Raw genomic sequence first — 27,382 nt, 5'->3', positions numbered from 1 at the left:
TATTGATGGCACTATTTTATTTCTTCAAATCGAGATAACACTTTCCATGAAAGGTATAAAACCTTTCAGCCCTGAGACACTCAGATTAGCCATCTTTAACGAGGCAGATGATTCTTTGATCCTGGTGGCCCAATGCATAACCGGTTCTAAAAATCATTTCTAAATGCAACACTACAATAATCTGTTCATCACGAAGTTCTAAACACCAGTTTGATTATTTGATCAGTTCAGATACAGCATGGACAATTTTTTAAAATCCTTAAATATCTGGTGTCCGCCACAAAGGGCTGTGGTGTCTACTATCGTAGAAATACAGTAGCATGTGCATATAGTCTGACAGAACAAGTTACACACAAAACACATCAAGACAAAAACATGTCATCTATATTAAACTGCTTTTATTCACATGCACAAATCAACAAATTCTTGTGCACGAGAATTTTAAAATTTTGTTAGGCCCACATTTACTCCAAGTCAAAAAGAAGGAATTCATTTTGTAGGCTTACTCTTGAAAATGACTGGCAAACCAATAAATATCTGGCTTTTGTAAAAAAAAAAAAAAAAAAAAAAAAAAGCTTCTGAAATTGCCTCCCATGTTTGTAATTTTATAATAATCTTTATTCAAATAAAAAAAAGAAACATAAAAAGTAAAAAAAAAAAATACTGCATTTCATGATTGAATACATTCCTGACAATTCATCATCATATTGCACTTTATCATAGGTTTTGTTTATGTACTTTTTTCTAGACAAGCAAGTAAATGCCATTCCACTCTCAGTAAGACATAAAAGAGGCTGCACCTTTTCAAACTACTGCGTCTCTTTTAGGACTCCCAATATTCCAAGCCAACGAGAGGTCAAGTAAATCACATTAGGAAATGATGTTCTTAAACGAGAAGTACAACAATGACAATCTACATGAATTTCAATCTACATCTAAAAAGGAGGGGATGCAGGTGGTGGCAAGACTAATGGAAGGGGGCATTTGCTAAAATATTATTATCAGAGACCATGTATTCTGAATGGGAATCGAGCAGCTCAAAAAATTATTCCAATACAGAACACCTAATGACTAAAGGTATAACAGAAACTATCCTCTGCTCTACGAGAAGCATTAAAACCGATTTTTTGCACAACTCAATTTGGCCAGATCTATAAAAAAAAATTAAACTAGTACACAGAAATAAAGCTTACAGTACAAATATGACATTCCTTTAGTCATGACTTATGTTTTATATTAAAGTCCTTATCAAAATTCAACAAAAGTTTTTAGAACATTTAATACTTTAAATGTCATGTGCAACACTTGATGGAATGTAAAAATAGTCATCTTTTTAATGTTCCTTGGAGACCAAATGCAAACAAAGTAAATTATCCAACAAAATAAAAAGATCTGCTATTTACACCAGACTGCTCGAGTCCACTAAAATGGACAAAAGATTAAACGGGTTCAATCTCTGCAAAGACTGTTACATCTGGGACCAATGTGTGTCCTCAGTTATAAGGGATAGGATTCTTCAAGTTCAATACATTTTATTGATTTAGAGAAGGAAAAAAAAATAATTTTCAAATTTATGTGAAATGAGTCAAAAATTGATACAAATTCATTAAATTTCTCAAGAAACTATAAAAATGTTTGATGAGTCAATCTGTATGTTACCATAACCATTCAATTATTAATGCCACCATTAATTAAAACAGGCCTTTCAAATTAATCAACTTTGTGAAAACAATGTTTTATGGAAAAATACGTTTTATAAAATGATATGCCAATCTGTTATAGACCGTTGTGAAATCTGCTCTTTGCTGTTACCAATCTCAATCATGGAAATCTTTTTTAATGCATCAAATGATCAAATATTGACTTTTTCTCAGCAACTAAAGGCAAGAGAAAGCTCCAATCTGAGCAAATACAAATTTATTCCTTCTCAACTCCACTATATATATATATATATATATATATATATATATATATATATATATATATATATATATATATATATATATATATATGTTATATTTTAGTCCTTGTGTGGAAGATTGCCAAATGCTGCTAATAACACTCACGAGTTGCTTTCAGTAATGAGACAAGAAATTTCTAAGGAAGGCTGACTAACATATTAGGAAGGTCTATTATTTAATCTGGCTTTAATTTCAGAAGCTGAAAAATGCACTTCATTCTTAGGAACAGTTGAGAGAAAAAAACCTGAGCCATTAAAAAGGATATAATCATCACTGATGCTTGCAGTTGTCTGGTTTGACATAATGGAAGCACATCTGCTTTTAACGAGGCATTTCTTACATCACAGACAAACACAATGTCATGCCAACACAACACAGCAATCAAAATATTATCACAGACACCTTAAGTATTGGAAATTAAAAATCATATCTAATACAAATTTTAAATTTCGCAATGGAAAACAATTCATAAATGAATATTCTACTTAGATTTAGAAATGTTTCATTCTATTAAAAAAAAAAATAATTATAAAAAATTCCATTTTATATAAATTAAAAGTGTCCAGCAAATGAGAATGAAACTTGATACTATGGCATTTAAAAAACCCTAAATCTAGTATGAATTTAGATAATGAAGAATTACGAACCAAACTGAATCGTGAAACTAAAGAGAAAGACCAACATAGTTTCACCTGATGATGTACTGGCACTTTAGACATACAAAAATATCTCTTTTTGACATGTACAATTTGGCATTTTAAGCATCAGAGAAGAATAGAATTTTTTTCATCAGTGGAATTTAAGTTTTAGATTCCACCATCCTTAGTCGTGAATATAGCACAATTACAAAATCAAAGCACTTTGAATAACACAACCATGTAATAATCTCACTTTCTGAACACATTCAGAACTATGTATTGGTATTAATGATAAATTCAGTTGCATTTTATTTGAACAAGCACCATTTTTTGGCCTCAGACATCAATTGTTCTTTGCAACTGGATTTAAATGGAATATCATTTTGCAGATCTAGCGAACAAAAATCATTTATAATGTACCAACACCCAAACTGATGCACGCACATTTACACTTCTGACAATTCGTTTTCTCTACATTACAAGATGAAAACAACTTTCAGAATCGACTCCCACCCACACACCCTCCAAATGTTACATATCAATACAAGCCATGTCTGGTTTTAAGAATTCGTGAAAATTTGAAAAATTCTATAATTTGCACGAACATGAAGATTCTCATTCCGGATTTCTTTTCACAAGTGCTTTGGGACAAGTGTATGTTGTTTTTGTTTTGCTTCATTTGAGCAGATTTAGATTTTCTAACATAAAGTAACCCCAAACACCGACAAGTGCACCATCAAGATTTAAGACAACCCTATAGGAATGATGCAATTAATGAAACCGAGAATGATAAATCGTGGAATGCATCAGTGAACAAGCAATGCATTCATTTGTGCTTTTTGTTACATTGTCGAGAAATACACACACACGCACGAAATTCATAACTTCACAGTGTGTTACAGACCGAACAATACATGTTTTTATCTACCAATAGATTTTGGACCCATGCATTTATATTGTACAGTATTTTCTTTTTCCACCCAAATACACATTTAAACACATGCTGCGGTTACACATTCAATGTACGAGACATTTGCAAAGACGTGAAACATATCAAAAGTGTAAAAATGTAAACAAAGTAACGCACTGCTTGTAAAAACAGTTTCAACAACATGATAAAAATAGACCACATGAACTCTGATCCAATGAGAATGAACAAATGCAATGATGTGCGATAAAATGAAATACTGCGGAAGATAAAGAATTACTGTAATGCCATCGATTGTTTGACGAATAGTCAGAAAAACTTCTAAGAACGAACTTATATACATATTTTTTGTTTTTAGTTAATTTTTTGGACATTATTGAAAGAAGATGAGCACTCTGGAAACAAGTGAACACTTAAAGTGAATATACAACATTTTTCCAGTAGAAATGTTTTTATATGCATGTTGGCAAACATGTATTGAAGGTTTCAAAACAAACCAGAAACAAATATGACTAGCTCTTGCTGCAGCTGTTGCAGTTCTTCCAAGGATCATGTCAGCAAGTTCCACATGAAGATTCAAGAATTCCAATCCAACATGCATAAGATTTTGAACATCGATCTTTAGTGCAAAACTAATAGTTTTCAGAACAAAGTTATTCATGTGTTTGCATTTATATAAAAAAAGCAATGAAAATGAAAAGATCACTAAATGATGATTCCCCCTGTGGATGACTGTGAGCTCGGCAGAGAACAGCCACTATCGAAGTCTGATGAACCAACACTGGTCCTGGCCTCCAAAGGTGAACGTCGCTTTGCCAAGTTGGAAGCGGGTGGGGACAATTTAAATGCTGGTACTACAATTTCTTCCGAATGGATTTCGTCACTTTCATTTCCCTCATCCTCCTCACTATGATGATGATGGCCCAGCAGAAATCGTGGGGGGTCATTAATAATTAGATGCTGCTGCAGCATGCGGTTGATTGAAATAGCCGTCTCAGCAAATGACTCCAAGTCCTTAGTGCTGTTGTTCCTGTATCAATAACAAAGCAACATTCACTTATATGTACAAATTATTCTGATTAATCAGTTTTAGGTTCTTAACATTTTAAAACAAGTATTATACATTAAATTTATGTGCTATAATTCTTACATATTTAAACATGCTCCATTTACAAAGGTTAGAAAAGTTCAGCAGCAGGGAGGGTGTACAGACCAGGTGGCTCAGATAAATTTAACCCTCCCACCAAACATTTATCCGTAGAAGCCTCAGAAAGCAAAAATAAACCCTCCTGCGCAAATTAATCCGCAAAATTTCAACCCAAAGTGCATTTTCGGGCATAAAAAAAAACAGCATTTTTTGGGGGGGTATTGTAAAATTTGTTTGTGATTGCAAATTCCGACTGCAATTTTATGAGTAAATCTGATCAAGACCGACTCGATATCTACTACGCGGATCATGAAGATTAATCGTGACAAATCCGTGCGGTGTTGCCTGAGCGTGACTGAAGAAATTTTTAAACTTATTTATATCCATGTCGCCGTTGCACCAAGTTTGATGGATATTCCTTAGCGTGTGAGTATCAACGCCATTAAATACCGATAAAATATTACAATTATCTCTAATAACCTTTGGAATTTGCGTATATCGCTGCGTCACGTAAATCACATCGGTGTTCTTGTGTCGGCCGCGCGAGAATATCCTGGCCGGATTAGTTTGCTTATCCAGCATCACATCGTCGAAAACAACAAGATTATTAGTATCGCCATCTAAACTTTCTACTGATGGAGTTTCATTGATATCCGTTATAAATTCTATTGTGCCATCTTCAGTATTATCGCTAAATTCTTTTAGTACCTTATAACATCGCTGATCATCTACGGACGGCGCAACTAAATATAATTTGTCCCATTTTAGCCATCTCATTATCAAATTTAGCAATAACTGAGTTTTTCCAGAACCGGATGGTCCAATAATTATCATTCTAATCGAATTCGGTAATGCATCGATGTGTTTCACTTGCTCGCGTTTTTTTGTGGCTGAAAAATCAATTACATTCATGTTATTAGAATATTATGGATTCATATTGTGTTAAGTGTCGCACTCGAACTGCCACGCTAAATCCAATCGAAGTTGTCACGCGCAACAACAGGAATGCAATCAAGGGAGAATGTGCGGTTTGTAAGACAATTAAGTTTAGATTTGTAAAAAAAAAAGTAGAACCGGAGGAGACATCGCAACCTCCTTAACAAATCTACCTGGAACTCCCTGGGCGAAATATCCCGGAGAGAAACATTTACCAGGATATAATTACTGCGGACCTGGTACAAGGCTAGATATAAGACTTAACGATAATAATCAACCAAATCCTGGCGAGGATCCAGTAAACGCTATCGATAACGCATGCTACTATCACGATCTTGCATATCGCAGCGGAGATTTACAACAAAGACATCTCGCTGATATTAAATTAATTCACGCAATAGATGCTATTCCTGATAAAAATTTCAAAGAGAAATTGGCAACTTGGTTAATAAAAGGAGCAATGAAAGGTAAATTAGTACTAGGTGCTGGTAATTTATAATGGAGCAAATATATTATTCTCCGCGAGGATTTTGGCGAGGAAAATCAGCAATTGCCAAACTTGCTAAGGCAGCAAAAGTAAAGCAATCTGTCGCTGAATCGTGGCTATCGAGGCAAGCAGTCTGGCAAATTTATCTTCCTCCGCCTAAGAAAATATCATATGCGAGTTTCTCTGTCAGCGTACCTAATGAAGTCCATCAGGCTGATCTTATGTTTCTTCCTTACGATACCGTCGACGGAGTTACATACAAATATGTTCTGACGGTTGTTGATATTGCAAGTAGGTACAAGGAAGCGGAACCGTTATCGAATAAAACAGCAACAGATATTGCTAAGGCGTTTAGCGAAATTTATTCACGATCTCCATTAACATGGCCGAAGCTTCTCCAGGTTGATCCAGGTCGAGAATTTCTTGGCGCGGTTACTTCACTGATGAAAAAGAATAACGTTAAAATCCGTCGCGGTATTGTAGGTGTTCATCACAATCAAGCTATCGTTGAGAGATTCAATAAAACTCTTGCAGAACGATTATTCGGATATCAGTACGCGAGAGAATTTATTCAAGATAAACGATCTCGCGATTGGGTAACAAGATTACCTCACGTGATTAATGCGCTAAATAACGAAGTAACACGAACAATATCAATGAAACCCGCAACTGCAATTACAAAACCAAATATACCACTAAAGCGAAATTCTACTATTCCACCTGTGTTAGGTAGCGTCACGGTCAGATATTTATATAAGGAGGGAGAAGCCGAGGGTGGCAGAAAAAGAGCAACTGATCCAAACTGGAGTGTTACGACACATAAAATATCAGCTGTAACAAGATCATCAGGAAGGCCAGCGATTTATTTTCTAGATTCACTAGCGCCACAACGCGGATTTACCAAAGAAGAACTACAAGTAATTCCAAGAGATACTCAATTACCGCCATCTTCGTTAATGTGAAATCTAATCCTACCTAACTGAGATAATTTTCTTACTCGAGACACAGCTAGATAAACTAAATTTGACCAGGAAATTCTATCATCGACGATCCAGACCTGGCCATCTACTGTTAATCCCTGTGATGAATGTATCGTTGCTGCGTATCCGAGTTTCCATGGCGATCTTTCTGCGTTTATTGCATCATTGACAAGATTAATATCAACGAAAATAATATCGTTCAAAACTAATATTTTTTCTTCTCCGCACGGCAAAGTAACATTAATATTTTGTTTTCTAGTATCAGCGGGCCTATAGCATAATGGTACCGGCAATGTTGGAAATTTCTCACATTGAAGCTTAAATAGTATTTCCTGAATAGCATCGCGAATAATTTTTCTGCTAGCAACGATCAAATGATCCGGACGCCACAAGGTTAGAAAATTATCCATCGAAGTTTCGTCGATTATTTTTCTCATCACATCACATTGAAATTTATTAGGTTGCAATCGAATCATTTTTTTAAACTCAGTCAATAAATTATCATTAGATCTATAATCAGCATCAATCTCCTCATAATAATCTACAAAATTTCTAAGCCATCTGTGAGGAGATTCACCATCAATAGGATCAGGTTGTCCATGATCGCCGCACATTATTACTGCAGTATTTTTTTCTTCTAGCCAACTCAGGAATAATTTTAACACAACTAAATTTACCGTGCAAATTTCATCAAATATTATAATCTTGTTGATATATTTGTTTCCCATTCGAGCTGAATCCCACAATCCACCGCTGTACTTGAAATAACTATGATAAGTACAAGAATTAACGCCACGTTGTTTTATTTCTCTCGCTAATCTGTGAGTTGGAGTTAACACGATCATATCAGAATTTGAAAATAAGTTTATTGCTCGTGTTGTTTTACCACTACCACCAGGACCATTTAGGTAAACGAATTTGTTTCGTGAAATTGGATCGAACACTGATACTGCTGTTGATACTTCATCGCATTTATCTTTATGAAATTTATCGCAATCTTCTACATCCGCGTCCTCACAATAATCTAGAATATCCTCGTTTTTTATTCTCCAAGTTCCCCAGGAACCATCGGTGATTAAATTTTCCAATCTACATTGAAATTTCTTATCGATATAAAATGAATCCGTTGCAACCCTTACCGCGATATCAGAAAATTTATTTATCATCGACAGCAAATTAATACTCACATAAGCGAGCATTGATGATCTTAAATGAGTATACTGTGCTGATTCTCCATCAAGATAAGTTATCACTGTACCTAACTTCGTTCCATCAATAATAATATTTTCTCTGTTGCAAAATATTCCACGCGACACTGTATCAGCAATAATAAAATCCATCTCAGCATCATTGATAAATAACCTAGCGTGTCTGTGTTTATGATCAACTGATCCTCCTTGAGTAAATTTACCAATTATTTTTCTTCCAATATCTTTCGCGTTCTCACAATCTGTCGGCAACCACACCTCGGTCTGCTTTCTATACGATATAATTGCTTCACTTACCGTCAGTGATATTAACATCGACGAATCCAGCATATATCTCAACAATACCGTAGGGACCCATCTTCGCTGAGATAAATGTCGACCAAACCAAATATAACAAATTTTATGCAAATTTTCAGCAAGTTCGAATGAAGTAACATGAGCGAATCCTGTCATTACAAAATCGGGTAACGGTCCGTTAATTGCCACTCTCGTCATCTCGTTGGTAGGATGGCCAAATTTAGCAAAGTAATTTGCACAATCGCCATACCCAAGGAAACTTCCAGGATAGCATGCGCTCATATCAACGGAAATCATATCTTCGAAATAATACTTGGTATTCCATAATCCTCCATGGCCGTATTCGATACAGCTAAGTTGAATATCATTAAGAAATTCATTTCTTGTAGGTTTCCACGAATTTCTTTCTCTAGCAGCGTGAGCAGCAACAGACGGAACAGTAAAGCAATTTGTCAGTAACTGATCTGGATTAGACGAATACTTCTCCGCGATATTTCTCATCGCTTCGTGTAATATTTCATCTCGGTAAATATCTCCGCGTGGTAAGATAAATTGATCGTATCTTTCTTCGCTAGAAAATAACCAAATCGATATTGGATCGGACTTGGCTAATAGTTTGATATATCTAAACATTGCATCGGAACTATCTTTGGATTCCACCGTGGATTTTTCCACGGGATAAAACTTAACAACACGATCTCGCGGGAATATCATTACCGACTGACTCCACGCATGTGAATTATGATCAACAATTTCGATTGGTGTTCCTCGAGAATTATACGGCGATGAATATAATATTTCACCCGATAGTGTTTTAACCGTAATAGGAAATTTAAGTTTCTTACTTAACGCAGCAACATCATCGATTGATGCGCCATCAGTAACTGTCTTTGCCCATGAATTAATTTTATCCAATCTCAATTGAGTCAGACCAGATCCGCGACGGGCATTCCTCATATGTTCGATAACTCGCTCAGCTACGCAGTTTATCATCGGCGATTCCCTCATCGCAGGTAGGTTTTTCACATCAGGATTATTATTCAGCCGATAAATTCCATAGACAACAGCACTAGAAGGATACGCCCTAACATAATAAGGACCATCAATCCCCAGCAGCAATCCTGGTTTCGAATTTTTATCAAGAACAACATTTTTCTTACCGCCGCGTACCGGATCTCGTTTATCACGAATAATCCAAATGTCATCGGGCATTTGTGCAATAAATTTTATTCCGAAAATAAATCTCTCTTCTTTGTGTGAGTTTTTTATATGTTCGATTATCTTCTTCGCTCGCTCCAAATTCATCGTAGCATCAACAAAGTTAGTTTTCCATGTCGACCAAACATGAATCGCTCCATCATCAAAAAATTCCTTCTTCGCACTATCAACTTCAGGAATGATATATTCTGCCTCATCGAGATCAAATAAATCCATTATTATATTTTAGACAAATATCTAAATATAATGAAGCAATGCGCGTGGATAACAGTTGGATCAACAAAATCATGTAACAAATCCTGCAGAGGTGAATATTGTGGCGCTCATATATACGAAATTCGACGAGGTAACAAAGGACCACAGCGATGTTTAGTTTGTCAAGTTGGCATTCGAGGAAAGACAAGATTATGTTTCTCCTGTGGAGGGAAAAAATATCGTGAATTACGAAGATATTATGAGAAAAGATCCTCCTCGGTAATAAAATGCGAAGAAGATTATATTAATCGTTTCAAAGCAAATTACGATTTAAACAAAGAGAATATCATATATGGAAATGAAATCAACGATTCCCATGAGTGAATATAAATCGCATCCCATCATCGAAGGTTACGAAGCATCTGAGGATGGTAATGTCAGAAACATCAAAACAAAGAAACGTGTTGGTAGTATTTGTAATTCGGGATATCTCAAATTTACAGTCCATAAAAGAAATGAAAGAACAGAATGTTATTCGAATCATAGATTTATATTCGAATGTTACAAAGGACCAATAGAGAGAGGACTTGTTATCGACCACATTGACGGTAATAAACTTAACAATAAACTTTCCAATCTGCGCGCGGTAACCCAGAGTGAAAATTCAAGATTTGGTAATAACCGTGGATTTCCTAATTATTCGAGGACTGTTAAATCAGTGAATCAAGCAACAGGTGAGGAAATCGCGTTTACATCGATGTCTGCAGCAGCAAAATATTTCGTTATTGACTCGCATTCAGTAAAACGAGTGGCAGAAGGAAAATACAACGCAACATTTTCTTATGATGCTGATTCGTGGATCAAATTCTCCTATGTACCAATAATATTTGATTCGGAGAGTGACGAAGAATAATTGAATATCTCCGCAAAACAAAAAAAAAAGATTAATTTTGAAAATTTCCCTGGATTTTATTTATTTTTTTCGCCCAGAAATATTTCTGGGATACAGATTTGGAAAATCTCACTTGCGATTTAAAAATCGGGAATCAGAGATTCTCACGATTTCACCAAAAGATTGATACTCACAGTTTCTCCTCGTATATCAAGTAAATTTCCTTTCTGATCCGTTAGTTTGAAATTTATTCTTGACAAAAATCGATTATGACATCGCAGGTAAAACGGATTCATTGGTTCCTTGATTATCAAATAACCGGGAGATGCGCTAGGTGAAAATGAATACAATATAAAACCCTGATTCGCTTGATTCGACACTGACGAATCAACATTATAGCTACCCTCGACAACATCCGCGTGAAGATAAATCGCGATAACTTCCGTTATATTAACGATACCCGGCGATATATGTCGTCCACCTTTGTCAGGATCGTTATTGTGTTTAAGAATCAATTCTGAATGTATTTTTTTGGTCCATGCGGAATGTAATTTTGGAAATAAATCATCGATGGTATCAGTGACGGATTTTCTCATCGCATCAAAATCAGAATTGGGAAATTTGAAATTTGGCAGTGTTTCCTCGGTTAATTCAAATACTCTCATGAATTTTTGTTTCTCACCCGAGTTCTTGATCAACTCGAATTTGCTGATAGGAAGAACATAGTCGGCAATTGATATATCGTCGACTATCGCCCGAATAAACATATCATGATAATATTCAATATCATTCGCAAGTTGATTTAAAATTTTCACGTGCTTTATAATTTCGCTACATGAACTAGATTTATTTAGGATGCATTCATGAAATGATCCTCGCAATAAATTTAATTGTAATTCGTGTTCTTGAATAAACTCGTCTAATGTTCTTCTTACCAAGATACCGTCTATGGGGGCTATTATCCTGTTAATGTGGGTAGCGTCGAAGATTTTCACATCTGGGGGGATTTTAGGAAGAGGCAACCACGAGAGAATTCTTTCGTTAATAAAAGTGAAAGCGAACATTACCAGGTTAAATTTGTGATTATTCATGAGATTGATGGCGCTGTGGATCAAAGGTTTGTGTTTGATATCTCCATACCATCCTTCGTCGGTTGTAAAATCTTCCTTTTTTGGTTCCGGTAGTTCTGGAAGGGTTTCATCATACCAACCTGGAATAAGAACATCCGATTTCTTTGGTTTTATCAGAGGTGCGACCTCGGGCCAACCTAATATATTCCTGATCGATGATTGGTAAATATCTACCACGTACGGTGATTTCACTTCTATCATTGACGATAGTGTTGGATCATGTGAAGATATCTTTATCCCCGGAGTAGCATCGCCGGTTAAATTTGATATTCTAGTGGTAAACTCATTATTCAGCTGATCAATTTCATAACTGCCCGTTGGTATACCAACGACGATCCAATCGGGTGTTCCATCGGGTTTATTTTTATTTGCAAAAACAAGTGAATTATTTGGCATCAAATTACCAAATGATTTCGATCTAACATTAGGCCAGCTATTGTAGACGCGCAATTGTGTTAACGCAATTTCGTTAACGCTAATTGGTGTTGAGAAATTAATGCTAAACTCGGGTTTCGTTGAACTTAGCGATATTAACGTTGTTGTTGGTGGTGTCGTGTTTGTCACGATCTTGGCTAACTCGGACATTATTAATATTCATTTGTTCAATCTCCGAGTAAATACTAATCATTGAAGAAAATTCTAGATCGGATATAATACCATCGTTGAGACTTTCAGAAAGTAACAATGATAACTTCGAGTACGCGTCACTTACCTTAGTTAGTTTACTTTTGTACGAAGATAGTTTCTCACTTGTGCACGAGGATATCTTTTTCGCGATGATATTAAGAACACCCGCGATTGCTGTTGTTGACGAGATTATTATTGTTGCAACGATTGGCGCTATCATTGTTACCGCGGATAGAATTATTCCTGCACCAGCGACCACAGCAGATACCGCGTACACTGCAACATCAATGATAACTAATTTGCGCTGGTATTTATTTATTTTTGTTTGATAATCGTCAAGTTGTTTTCGCAACGAATCCTGCCATGATCTCGCCTGATTGTAACGGTAATCAGATGCGTTCATTTATTAGTTATTTATCATTCCAAATCAACAGGGAAAAATAACCTTTCATAATCCGAAATATCTTCGGCTAAAAATTCGAAAACTATACTATAACCAATTGGTCCCATATTGGTTCTATCTGGTGGTTCCAGCACAAATGTATTCTCGTAACCTGTGTACATAATATAATTAAAAAATTCACCAAAAATTTTACCACCTGCGGCTATTATTTTAAAACCTATCGGAGATTGAATAAATATTCGATAATATCCACTAATTGGCGGTTTAAATTTAAATTTGTTATTCACGGGTGTCCACCATGCCTCTTTTCGTACCTCTACCACAAGTGGCACACTACAGGTAAGATTTTTTGTTTCTACTTCTTTTGGTATCGAAATTCGCGATAATCTTCCAAGGTTCATTGACGATATTTTTGTGGTTATTTCGATAATTTCCTTACCTAATTGCTTTACGTCAGTGGCGTGACCAGTTTTATCGACGGATTGGTCAATCTTTGCTATTGTAGCGAGAAGTTTCGTGTTTAAATCTTGAATTTTTTCGTCGTACGTTGATGTATCTAACTTTTGACGCGCTAATTCACGTACCACGTTAATTTCATCGTTGATGGATTTTATTTGTACTTGCATCGCGTTAATCCCCCTGGTAAATTCAGGAACAACAACATTACCGAGTTTAATAATTTCCTCGTTGATTTTTTTGTTGAGATCGTCGATCGATGGTTTCTGACCCATCGAGATATTTACTTCGTTAATTTTGGCAAGAATATTAGTAATTTCCTCGTTGATTTTTTTTATTTTTTTGTTGAGATCGTCGATTGATGTTTTATCGATTTTCTGACTCATCGAGATATTTACTTCGTTAATTTCGGCAAGAATATTAGTAATTTCCTCGTTGATTTTTTTTATTTTCTCGCTAAGATCGTCATGTGATGCTTGATCGGCTTTCTTATCTGATGCGGAGGAAGAATCACTGGATGTTTTTATATTCTCGTCAAATTTTTTGCTAAATTTATCTAAAACATCGTCAAGTTTTTTAAGGTCGTTATTTAGCCTGTTAAGTCTTTTTGTCATTCTATCCTGAAGATCGTCGTGTAATGCTTTATCGGCCTTCAGGGGTAACTTTGCTATAATATCGGCGATATCAGCAATAGATTTTAATACCATCTCCGATTGGCGAGTAAATTGACTAATGTGATCGCGGTATTCGTCTCGCTTGATTATATCAGTTATTTTAACGTTGCTAGTTTGTAATCGCCCTTCGGTATTTTGAAAAACAGCAACTTCACCAGGATCAACTTCTGATAACGATAAAAGATTGTTAATATCGCTCTTGGTTGCGAATTTTGATGTATCAATGTCGACTGCATCTTTTTTTTCTTTCCTAAAGAGAGACCTACCGTAAATGTCAACCATGATATTTATCTACGGTATATTCAAATAAAATTTTGCGAAAAGGACGAGATGATTTTGAAATTGCATCAAGGACGTTAATTGTCTCCCGGCCGCATATTGGTGGATCTACTAGTGTTTGTGTTGGAAGTGTTGAATACCAAACTGGAAGTTTTAATTTTGACACATATTTGATAAATTCATTCGGCGGTGCTAATCCGTATGAATCGAAATAGATGATTTCGCGAGGATTAATCGCATACGCAACCCAGTGAGTGCCAGGACCGGAATTTTTATCGAGATTTATTATTCCTGTCTCGGTGGGATTTGGTTTGTCCGGTAGTTGATCTCGCATAAATACGCCTCTAAAAAATTTTATTTTCTTTTTTTTTACTTCACTGATTAAATCTAAATTTGAGGTTGGTAAGCTCGACTTAACCCGGATCCGTACGGGGGTCGTCTTAGGTAAAGGCCGGATCCTTGTCGTTGTTGCTGCGTCATCATTTTTGCGAGAAGAAGGGGTAAGAGAAGTCCGCCCTTTTTTTTACGATATCCCTTTCCTATAATTTTTCCAACAACTTTTCCTGCTATTGCAGAACCCGCCCCACCAAGTGCACCTAATCCTACTGCCTTCGCACCTGCTATTAACGCTGGTATAAGCGCGGCCAATGGAAAAAAACCACCTACTTTGATCATATCTCTGATTGCACCTATTGAGATATTCAGACGAATACCAGTATTTGCCGATCTGGCTTTGGTGAAATGTCCGTGTTGATTTTTAGTTAACGATAGTTTGTTAGGTCCACCGTGAAGTTGATTACTTTTTAAAGTTAAACTTAAACCTCGTCGCGCTGCTGTTGCTGATTGAAGTTTTTTCACCTGACCGGGGGTCAGAGTTACGCTGACGTGATCGTATGGCATATTAATAATCACTTAATCTAAATTTAGAATTTGTTACATGTTCTCTACGGGTGCATCGATGACTCTCATTCTACCACTGATACCCTCCAGGATCATCGTTCTATCACTGAGAATTACTGCGATTGCTCTTGCTGGTCCTCCTGTGTTAATTCTGGCTTTGAAATGAATATCAACAACCGACTGCTTTACTAAATCAAGATGTTCCAGGGAAAAATAATAGATAGGATAGAGTGTATTAAAATCTAGTTGTGATATTTGCAATCCGGTATCAATATTTTGATCGCGTCCCATAAAACTTAGTAATCGATGATACGCGCGTGCCGTGGAATTGGTGGCATAATCGATGGCTATTTCCTCGGTTGGCTCCTGTTGGCCATTTATTCTTAATGATATGTTTGTTGCCCCAAATCGATCAAATATCATGTGACTATGCAGTTGATCATTTCTATCTACAGATTGAAGGGCAACAAAGATATGTCTAGGTGCAGAAGAACCTTGTTGTGAAGCAATTCGCCAGGTAAATATTCCGTTAATATCAATATCGTAGGAGTCAGTCATAGTTGTCAGCCAGGACATAACGGATTTTCCACCTTGATTCATAAATGATAATAATTTTTCTTCTATGATCATCGATGGTGTTATTGCTGGCATCCACAAGGTAATTCTTTCAAGGACAACTTTGCCGATATCAAGGGGATCTACACTTGCACCTCGCCAGATGGCTCTGTCATCATTGACATCTCGAACGAAAGATATCGTATGCTTCGCTCCGTAAATAACTTTTCTGAAATGTCTACAAAATCCAAAAATATGAGATAACGGAATTGCGCAGGAAAATCTTAAACTCGGACCAACCAACATAAGTTTTCGCGTGGCAAATCCGAGATTGTAATTGTCATTGACGCCAGTTATTAAAGCCATCTGGGTGGCTGGTGCACCACCAGTGTTATCCATTGGTATAGCGATGTTATACCGATTATGTTCCGCTTCATTAGAATTATCCTTCGCGAACATCATACTAGGACCGGCTGATCTGGTAAAATCATCCGAGTATCTTGCTAGTCCTATGATCGTCGTTGCTATATCAACATTATTCGTGATTGACTCAATCTCTTTTCCATCGATCATGTAAGTGGCACTCTTGAATAATGACATAATGCCGTTATTGACAAATCCAACTTTAAAATCTGCTCCAAAGTTGGTATCGTTGGCTCTAACAAGCCTTCCAACAAATTCGATATACGCCTCAGATGGAAGAAAATATCTTGTTGTATCGTGGACTTGAATTTCCTTTCGATTTCTTGAATCTGGCTCAACTACCTCGTACGAGAAATACTGGAAATCTCGCATTGATGTATCCATACCTACTGGTTCATCCATGTTAAATACTTCATTTGACACTTGTGAGAACATTTATTATTAATAATATCGTCTAAAACGAAGACCATCACCTGAAACGAAACTTGTATTTGCTAGATTTGTCCTAGCAACATTCTGCGCTAGATTTGTATTAGCAACTTCCTGCGCTAGATTTGTTATAGCAGCTTCCTGTGCTAGATCATTTATTTTTTTATTTGCCGCATCATTTATGGCCTTACTGACTTCGGGTGGCATTTCTCTGGTAATGGGTAATTTGACGGGTTGCTTTTTACGTACTAAACTTAATATTTTATCTTTGATAGCGTTGAAGCCTTTACTGGCCAAATTACCGATACCAGAAATGGCAGTCTCGCCGATCTTTCCTATCGCTTTCAACCCAAATTGCTTAATCACGGGTCCAATTTTAGGTATTACTCGCGTGACAAGACTTCCAACGATATCGCCGAATCCATTACCGTGAATATATTTGTATACTGGCAATCGAGAGTTTACTATGCGGACCTGTCTTGGTCTGCGTTGATTTTTGTGAATAATCATATTATTTCAATTGTGTTGATTTAATCGATAAGCTCATCAACAAACTCCTTATAAATGTGAGAATCGATGATACCACCACGGAATAATCGCTGACAAATATCTGATGCTTCGTTGACTATCTCACGGGAATTATTTCCGGCTCGCTTTCCTCCGATTAATACTTCAAGACGAGATACATCATTGACAACACTGTCGGGGCAAACTGAATATCCACTTCCATATCCTTTTCCTAATGGATCCGGTTTTGGAGATTCCAATGGCGTTACGTAGAATAAATCGTCTGACGGCGTTGAAGATTTCTTCTCCTCTGCTGACCCTGGTGATGACCCTGGTGATGTCCCTGACGACGTCAGTGGTGAATATATTTCTGGTGGAGATGGGGGAGTCCCAGCCGGGTGTCTTTCTAGTTTTTTACTCTTAGGGTCGTAAAATAATGGTTCGGTAAAACCTTTCCAGTTTGACGATGTTGGTTCTGGAGGTATGCGGCCCCAGAGAGGTACTGGAGGATCCCTTGGATATAATGTAGGAGAGAGAGGAGGATGGCGAATATCAAAGGAGAATGATTCAGGACTATCACTTTTAGGTGGCGAACCCTTAGGTGGTGAACCCTTAGGTGGTGAACCCTTAGGTGGTGAACTTTTACTTTTAGGTGGCAAACCCTCAGGTGGTTGTCCTGAAGGGGTATGGAAGGAAGGAGGAGGAAACTGGGGGATAAATGCCTCTTTCGCCATTGCAGGTGATTGACGAATTTTATACTTCTCATCTATTATTTCTCTTCTTTTGTTACCAACATCCCTTATAAATTTCATAAAACTTTTATCTCCATAAACTACTGGTTTTTTCAAACTACCAAAATACATTACCGCCAGCCATTCAGCATCTTCAGTGATTTTATCAAAAATTTCTCCCTTCAAAAAAAATCTTTTATTATCTTCAGAATCATCCGCAGCCATTCCAACTGTTGAATCATAGTTACTGATTAAATGCGAAATTCCACTCCTCAAATAGTTATCGGCGGATAAATTAGGATCGAATTCATACAAATCAACAGCGGGTGATTTGGATTCATCACTCTGATCTTTTTTCTTTTTCGATTTTCTCTCCTTTTTCTGAGGTGGAGTTCTTTCTTTTGGTCTAGCTCCTAATTCCTCTGGTTGAATTATTGGCTCCTGTGGTTGAATATCTTCCTGTGATGTTTCTTTTCTCCCTCGTGTTTTAGTTTTTTCTTTTCTTTCTTGTTGTTTTCTTTCTTTCTCTTGCTGTTTTCTTTCTTTCTCTTGCTGTTTTCTTTCTTCCGCCATTTGTTTATTATGACCATATCTATCGTCTGCTGCTGCCATAAATCTTCTAAAAGATGGATCCCTTTCACTCGCTTGCGTTTTTCCATCATAAATTCTAAATAACATACTAAACCAACTTTTACGAGTTGGATATCTTCCTCTTCCTATATCAGACAAATAGTCATTTCGAATACTGAACATATCTTCAGCAAGTTGACCAAATTGATCTAAACTATATATCGTAGATAGCGGTTGTGATATTATATTCCATCCCTCATCGGTGAAATTTTCTCTTAAATCATCGATATCAAATTTCCTTTTTTTTACTCCAGGTTTTCTCCCTCTAGGTCTTGCTTCAGTTTTTCCTTTACGACCTACTTTAAAGGCAATTGCAGGTTGTCCACCCTGCTGCGCTGCCGCTGCTGCTATTGCTAATCGATCGGGTAATGTTCGTGATTGCTCCTCAATACCTTTCAACGCACGAAAAATTCCACGTTTTCTGGCTTCCTCATCTTCCTTATCTTTTTCGTCACCATATACAGTTTGTTCAATTGTTTTAGTAACTGGCTTCAACCATTTTGCCGAAGTTTCTAAAATTCCATGTTGCATATCTTCGTAACCACGAACATTTTTCTTAAATAATTGTTTTGTCGGAATAAACTTCTTTAATGCCGCTAATTGCTCTCGCGCTAATCTGGCAGAATGAGGTTCTCCAACTGTGCTAGTTTTCCGGCTCATCTTATTTTCAAAGATATTGTTTTATTGTGAAATAAAATTAATATCCGCAGCCCAAATTCAATTATGGCAAACAAATTTTACAATACCCCCCCAAAAAATGCTGTTTTTTTTTATGCCCGAAAATGCACTTTGGGTTGAAATTTTGCGGATTAATTTGCGCAGGAGGGTTTATTTTTGCTTTCTGAGGCTTCTACGGATAAATGTTTGGTGGGAGGGTTAAATTTATCTGAGCCACCTGGTCTGTACACCCTCCCTGCTGCTAAAGTTCACTCACCCAGACCAGCAAGTACCATAAATTGTAATCAACCCAAATTAAATCAGTGAAAGGTTGTTATCTGGAATTTGTTCCGACTCTTCTATCACAAATTGTATGTAATCATAAACTGAGACTGGATTGTACCTGCCTCCCCTACCATGTCTGTAATATAACTGAATAGATACAGAGAGCTCAAGCATAGAGTTTGTACAAGGCAAAACAATGTGCCTTTCCGGTCATCCTGTTTTTTAGGTGCTGACCATAGCACTTATTTTCCCTCAGGTTATAAAAATAAAAAATTAAAATTCTGAAAAGGAGCTGCACATCTAACTGAACTAGTTTCGCTCAGTGCTCTTAGTACATTATATATATATACAATACCCTACTTACCCAATTTTAAAACCAGTGGAATAAGAAACATTTTAAAAAAATTTGGATATCTTAGTTCTCCAGTACAAGGCCAATTAAATCATCAGTCCCTACTAGCCATACACTTAACATGAGGAAATTCTGTGTTTGACTAGAATCATACCAGAAAAGTGGCCTCTAGATTGGTAAGCTCAGACCTCATATCACCTCATTAATATGCATTGTTTCACTCATTATCAAACAAGTCACAGATCCTGATGGTGTAAACAATTATTCCAAGTTTCAAACAATTATCAGAAACAGAAAGCCAGAGTGAAAAAAATATTACTGGCAGAAGACAGCATACAGATACAGGGTGATGTTGCATTTTTTAATAGCTGATGAACACCTTCTGGACATCTGTTTTGACAAGTTCTTCAGAATACTTGTCCTTGTAATGCCCATCCGTTGATATAACCTGATTTTAAAATGCCCCATAATTCATCACTGCTTCAGAGAAATTTGGAAAAACTCACATAAATACATACCTAGTAAGTATTCTTGGTGTAGCGAGAGGCGTAGCAGCAGGTGGGCAAGATACCCAGGGGTGGTTCAGAACCTGCTGGGCAGAATAACGCTTGCGTGGATCTCGTACCAGCAAGTGACGGATGAGGTCCTTTGCACTTTCTGAGACTACACTCCACTCGTTTTCTGGAAAGTCATAAAAACCATTTTGGATGCTGCTGAAAAGCAATTCCTGGCAATCCTGACACATCTCACCACGGTTCCATCCACAGTCAACTCCACACTGGCCATAAAATGGAGGGTAACCACAAAGAGTGATGTACCTGCAACAAAAAGTAAAGGAAACTGTCATTTTTTCTTCTCATAAGATCATTTTTATATCAACATGTACAAAATAGGCAGAAAAACACAACCTATGATTTTGTCAACCTTCTGCTGAATGTTACTTTTCGTTTTACCATCTAAGATAAAAATATGTTGGATGCAAATAAAAAGTATCAGCACCAATTTTCAATTGTCTGAAACACCCCTTAAACCTACTTAATTGCTGAACAATAACAAAGGTTTTTGCAAGCTCATATTTCTTTCATTAACAAAGTAAAACAAAGTGTCACCTCCACTTTATAATTGGGTGCTGTTATTAAGTACAAGAGTGAAGTACAAAATTTTGGGTGAAAGACTACTTACAGGATTATTCCCAGGCTCCAGAGATCACATTTCTTGTCATAGGAGAATGATTCACCAACCCAAGCATCAACAACTTCAGGAGCCATGTACTCTGCTGAGCCAACTGGTGTCAGGAGTTCTGGTGTGGTACAAGTGTCCTTCTGACTGCCAACAGGCACACCACTTGCCAAGTCAAAATCACAGATTCTTATTGGGACCACTTCATCTTTTTTCTCACACAATATATTTTCTGGCTTCAGGTCCCTGTGGGCGATACCTACAAAGACAAATAATGCGAACTTCATAACAGGAAATACTTTGAAAATTAAGAAGGAACACTTTTTTCTCTACCTTATTCCATCCTGATGACTGTATGAATATCAACAAAGTATAAACAATCTGAAAATTAACTTGAAAAACGTCATTTACATCAAATAATAAATATGAATGGTAATAGTGTGAACAATATAGAATAAAGCACTAATACTTTGTTTAAAAGTCCACCTTTATAAATAGTTTGTGCTAGGCTCACAAATGTTATCTGTTGATGGTTTTGAAAGTGAAAAAGGGGTCATGGGTGTTTTTTTCTCTCCTCTCTTCCATACATGACAAGCCATTGACAAATGAAAAGTGATCAAGATTTCTGTGACTTTCAACAACTTTACATTGACAAGAAGATTAATAATAACCATGAACATGACATGCCCCCCCCCCCAATGGTATTGATGAATGAGGAGTACCTTTATTGTGAAGGAAATCCAAGGCTCGTGCGATGCATTTTACAACTAAGCTGGCTTCCCTCTCAGTCAGGTGTCCCCTCCTTTCAATATTGCTCAACAAGGTCCCTCCCACCATCTTGTCAAAGACTAAATAAAATCGATCTTCTTCTTCAAAGTACTCATAAAGCTGCAAGATATTTTCTTGACCTTGGCACAAGTGAAATATCTCTATTTCTTTAAAAACTTTGCTGCGGGATCGGATTGTATCTTTCTGAATGACCTGTTGGGTGAGAAAACACATTTAAGTCCTACCCAACAATATTGTACTTTACTAGAACTAAACTCATGTTAATTTTGTGGATAAATAATAAATATACTCACATATTATGAACATTTATGAAATATCCTAAACAGTCATCCATTACTGTATGGATTTAGTTTCAACAGTAAGGTAAAAGAAAATGTAGCAAAGGTGGAGTACAATTCAATGTGAAGTTGTAAAATATTAAGTTTTGGCACATTTTAAAAAGATATAAAACAAACTGAAAGAAGCAAATGCCTTGAAGACTGAAGTCTAAACTACATACCTTAACAGCATAGTCTTTGTTGTTGGACATATTTTTAAAAGTCTGCACTGAAGCATAAGCACCATTCCCTAACATTTCTCCTGTTGGTCTGTACAAATCTGAACATAAAAGAGAACAATAGATTAGCAAAATGCACATTAATTAGTGCCATATATATACACAGAAATCACTACAAGACAAGTGTATTTGACATAAACTGTATCTATTCTAGAATGGAGCCATGCTGAGTTAGAAAAATAAAATCTGAATGTGCAAAAATGCAAGCCTACAACATTCAAGCCTTCTATTATTACATCCCTTCATGTGGCTAGAAACATTTACAAAAAGGAAAATCTCTGATGTATGTGCATTCTTTAATAAACTGCAACACTGGAATGGAATGAAGATACTGCAAAGCTCGTTCTGAATAGATTTAGATGAATTAGAGATTCAATATTTTCTTAACCGCCAAAATAACTCTTTAAGAACAGAATAAGCTACCTTTCAAACTGTATCTATGTGCATACCCAAGGGTCTTCCAGACGTGGTAAATCCAACAGGAACCATTTTTGTAGGGATATCCAAAGGCCATAAAGAAATTGTTAGGCCAAACAAATTTTTTTTTACATGTTTCAGGTTGGCTGACCATCCACATTTCTCAATACTGTCCCCATCACTCCCTGTAATTACCCCCTCAAATTTCACATATATAAAAATGACGTGCCTACCCTAATGTTAAAACCGGTGCAATAGGAAAAATGCATTTTGTCTTAGTCTTATTATATTGAAACATTTTAGCTTCTAACTTCATGAAAAAGTGTAACAAATAGGGATCCTCCATTTATGACATGTACACATATAAATTTACCACATGCATCTTTAACCAAATGGCTATTTGTTATCCGAGTCATCACACAACTGACTTAATATAGCTATTTCTTTTCAAGCAGAGTATTTCTACCTGAAACGGCCCAAAACGGAAGTTTTTAATTACACGAAAATCAGCCAAGATATTTTGAAGTTACATAGGTATCAAACTTGTAATGTGTTGCATAGTCCCTTGCATAGGTAACAGACCATCCATAGCAGACCAGCATGTGAACATGATTTTTATCTCACAACATTTATTGGTGCATGTGCTTCAAACTTCAAAAATTAGTGGAAAAGTAAAAAATAAAAAAAAATAAAAAAAATAAAAATGATTGCCCAATATCACATCAAGGTTGATTTATTTTGTAATTTATAACTAACATGCTCTTGGCACACTTTATTTATCGACCTTATCAAAATGGAAGCCATGATCCAGGAAGAGTCTTCAATTCCATAGCTGACTGACTGATGGCAATTTCCAAAAGGTTTTTACACACCTTAAAAATGCTAAATTCTACCTAATTACATGCCTTAATAAAAGTTGATATCCTGGTGAAAGCAGAATTTGCTAAACTATTAGTCAAGGTTATCAATTTTATAAACAAAGACCTACTTAGACTTATCTAGAACCTGCCTATCCACACCATTACAGACTAGCAATGTACAACAGAACAATGAAAGTTCAGCTGTGTTGCTCATTTGCAAGTAGAACCCAATTCACATTTTAGTAAATGAAGCCAATGAATTAGAACTGCTAAGTTTAATGGCCACACAAAGAGAAGAGATCTCTGGTTGATTCAGGCTAAATTTAGCACAAGGGCCCTGGATACTTGCCACATGAACTAGGTCAGGTTAGTAATGATATGAACAGACACTATATGTAGCTGTTATTGATTTTATTTCTTTAATGGTGATAATTATATAGCAAATACAACATGAAGCAGGTTAGGTGGGGAGATGGCAGCATGAAGTCTCGACCACATAGTGGAATATTTTAGATGATATTTGTCAATTTTTACAAGAGATAAAATGTTAGTTTCATGATTCTAGCACAAAATTTATCCAAACTTTGTGAAAATACAGGTCTAATTGAGACAGTGCCAAAAACTTACTGATGTGGAATAGATACCAGTGGAAATATCACAAACCTCACACATATTTGCTGCAGAGACAAATATTTAAACATGAAATATTATTCCACTTACCATTAAATTTTTTAACAGGAATATCAGCTGCCCTTTTCTTTTTCTTTCGGTTTCTCGGTGTATTACGATTTAAAATTTTGTTGTTTTCTGCATCCCGGAAATCATGGCTTTCCATATCCCTAAAATCGTTATCCATGTCCATATTCAGTCCGTTGTCCAGCAGGCTCGTTGGTCTTGGTGGGGACAGTCTGTACACTGGTTTCTGTTCGACCTACAAATATGAGCAAAGAAATAGAAATCAAATTAAGCTCAATACTATTATAAACTGATGATACAAAGAAAGGCCCTTCCTGGCGAAGAAAGACAGCCCCCAAAAGCAAAAATGAAGACAAGAACAATGGTAATGTACAAGTGATAACCAGAAAGAACTTGGCTAAATAGTTTCTAATTGTATTAAATTCTCATTTGATATAGAACTGCAATGGCTGAAATTCACGTTTAACTAACAAAATCCCAGCTTCATTCCCTGTCTTCAAAACATTTTCAAATGAACATCTAAACATTGTCCTCCAAAAATTTCCACTAGAAGGCACAATCCAAAATACAAATAATTTGTAAAAACATTTAAACAAACTGTATTAAATTAAAAATTTGTTTAGATGTTGGACCGACTCAAACTGGGTACACAAATGTACTTAACCCTATTACTCGGCAATGCAGTGTTGCACCAGTTGCAAAAGCAGTTCCAAAGCCCTGAAGATTGGTCATTGTTATTTCTGAAATTTGTTGATAGAATGCATAAAAATCCCCCTTTTTCCCGATCTACCTCTGAACATAATTGTTTTTTTAATATAAAAAAAGTCATTTTCCAAAGCGGCTGAATTCTGTTATAAAACAGTATGTGTGGCAGAGGGATGAATAAACTTTTTTGTTCTACTGCAATAATTACATGTATGTTAAAGCGAGCACTAATTACTGTTAATACAGGCACTATATTACCCATTCATAGCTAATGTTTTGCGCACAAATATTGACTGCTTCGAATAAAGTAAGGTAAGTAGATGATCATCCTATGGGGCATACAAAAGGATAAATATCCTTGCGACAACTTCAAAATAAAATTATAAGTTTCAACAGTGCAAATTTTCTCAGGCAAACCAAATTTTTATTAATTTTTGTAAGGACAAACCCAATTTCCATATCACCTAGAACACAGAAGGACCCTTGGAGTCAGGTTATCAGATTTAGTTTTTTTGACAGTTTCGCACATGTAAAATTCCATTATTTTTTTTATTTTTTACAAATGTACACACTGTACTATGAAAGGAATTAAAAGAGAACAAATTCTGTACCATTTTACAGATGGTTCAAACTCCATGAACTGATCAGATGTAAAACAAATCATCTTTCAAGTTTATTTACTTTTTTTTGTCTTTACACCATGTATTTTGGCCACATGACTTCAAATAAGCACAACAGATTTATTTTGTTGGTTTAATGAAATTAATAGTTTATTTAAACCTGTCCCTATATGACATTATTCTACTTGTAAAACATTTCAGTGACGGTTTGAAGCAATCCCTATAAAATAATATTTAGCATGACCCAGTTCTTCACCATGCAACTAGAAATTTTCCTGGATTTCCAAAACTTTCTCATTAGTTATTTGCCTAAGAAAGACAAGATACAAGTACCTATATGACATCATTCTACTAACATTTCACTGATGGTTTGAAATAATCCCTATAAATGGAAAGATGATTATCATGGTTCATGTGTAATCAAATATATTGTGCCTGACCTAATTTTGACATTACGCTTCATTGTGCAATTTTCTGTTTCCTGAATTAACCAGAACTTTCTGGTCTGTCGTGGACCTAATGGGAAACTAGATACATTCTATCATTTTTAATAAAGCATTAGTATTAACAGTCTGGTTATTTTCTACCAACAGATATAATCGAACATAAAACGAATGGTTATTAACCGGCATATTTCCTGTCCGTAATAATTCAGTCCATAAACCATCAAATAACAGTTTAACATTATCATGTAGTTTAGTTACAAGGCTTTAAGTTGGTGCATGAGCTATCAATTTGCAAATTACAAATCTGATATTGTGTGCGGAAAAACGTAGGACTAGATATTACTTGCCACTAATATTTAGTACTCAAATTCACTTTAACTGAAGTATATGTGAACATGGAAAATAGTCTGATATTTGCTGCCGTGAAAATATTACTATTCAAAATATAATTGTACCAGCAACGAACAAGAAAAAAAACGCCGTTAAAAATGAATATTTATAATAAAAAAAATTAAATGTTTCAATGCATAACAATGTTCAAATAAATTGTTCGAAAATTTACTTACGTCAAGCATTTTCAATTTAATCACTTGTTTCTAAAAGGATGAAATTATTTGCGAATGGTAAGTACGTAATCCACTCAGTTCTAAAGAAGCTCCAACATCCAGTGGTATTTCCAACAACGAAGCCTGGCGTTTCTCGTTAACTTTCAACTTACAATCCCATCTTTCTCTCTTCTAGGTTAAACACATACTGACAAAGTTTGCGTCAGCCGACTGTTTATATAGTCCTACTATTTCCTGTGACTCATCAAATCCCCTTTATGACCCCGTGACCCCGTCCTAGCCCGCGAGCGGGTTGTTTATATAATGGTCGCTCAGGCAAATCGTGAAAAACAAGCAGAGTAACAACCATGTTCTTAAGTAATTTACTTCCCCAAAATGACGTTATACGATTTAATTAAGTATTTTCTTTTAAATGCACAAGTATTGATGCAAATGAACTTACCTGCATCATATTTCTCGTTAGAATTCAACCCGGCTTACTTGTACATCCATTATGCAGTTCCTCCATTTCACAAAGACAAAAATAGCAGAGGAGAGATGGACTGGCTCTCCTTCTATTTAATAAAATATCGAACGCTTAAATAAACATTTGTAAACCCATCATAAAAAGAAAATAAAGAATA

At 36.0% G+C, this 27,382-nt stretch overlaps 1 protein-coding gene across 2 annotated transcripts; it reads right to left on the bottom strand.

Annotated features, from left to right (window-relative positions):
• On the bottom strand, nt 1-27,284 carry LOC149773130 (MAP kinase-interacting serine/threonine-protein kinase 1-like). 2 transcript variants are annotated; one of them, XM_089946781.1, is made up of 7 exons: nt 27,202-27,284; nt 24,447-24,657; nt 22,393-22,490; nt 21,827-22,085; nt 21,108-21,363; nt 20,444-20,743; nt 1-4,557 (listed from the first exon to the last, which is right to left on the bottom strand). In XM_089946781.1, exons 1-7 carry the CDS (start codon nt 27,208-27,210, stop codon nt 4,233-4,235), a joined length of 1,458 nt encoding a protein of 485 aa, XP_089802907.1. In that variant the 5' UTR covers nt 27,211-27,284; the 3' UTR covers nt 1-4,232. The 2 variants fall into 2 exon arrangements, with proteins under 2 accessions (XP_089802907.1, XP_089802906.1); XM_089946780.1 differs by lacking the exon at nt 27,202-27,284 and adding an exon at nt 26,760-26,969.
• Nucleotides 27,285-27,382: the final 98 nt, after the last annotated feature.

Source organism: Sinohyriopsis cumingii, unplaced genomic scaffold, assembly GCF_028554795.1.
Source record: "Sinohyriopsis cumingii isolate HCF-2022 unplaced genomic scaffold, ASM2855479v2 utg000881l, whole genome shotgun sequence".
NCBI lineage: Eukaryota > Metazoa > Mollusca > Bivalvia > Unionida > Unionidae > Sinohyriopsis > Sinohyriopsis cumingii.
Note: the sequence above shows the minus strand (reverse complement) of the source record. Positions and strands in the feature narration are given on the sequence as shown.

Coding starts and splice junctions, on each gene's coding strand:
- LOC149773130 (XM_089946781.1), bottom strand. Junction 22,086..22,392: donor ACAAAGACTATGCTGTTAAG/GTATGTAGTTTA, acceptor CTCACCCAACAG/GTCATTCAGAAAGATACAAT. Junction 21,364..21,826: donor GGATTTCCTTCACAATAAAG/GTACTCCTCATT, acceptor TTGTCTTTGTAG/GTATCGCCCACAGGGACCTG.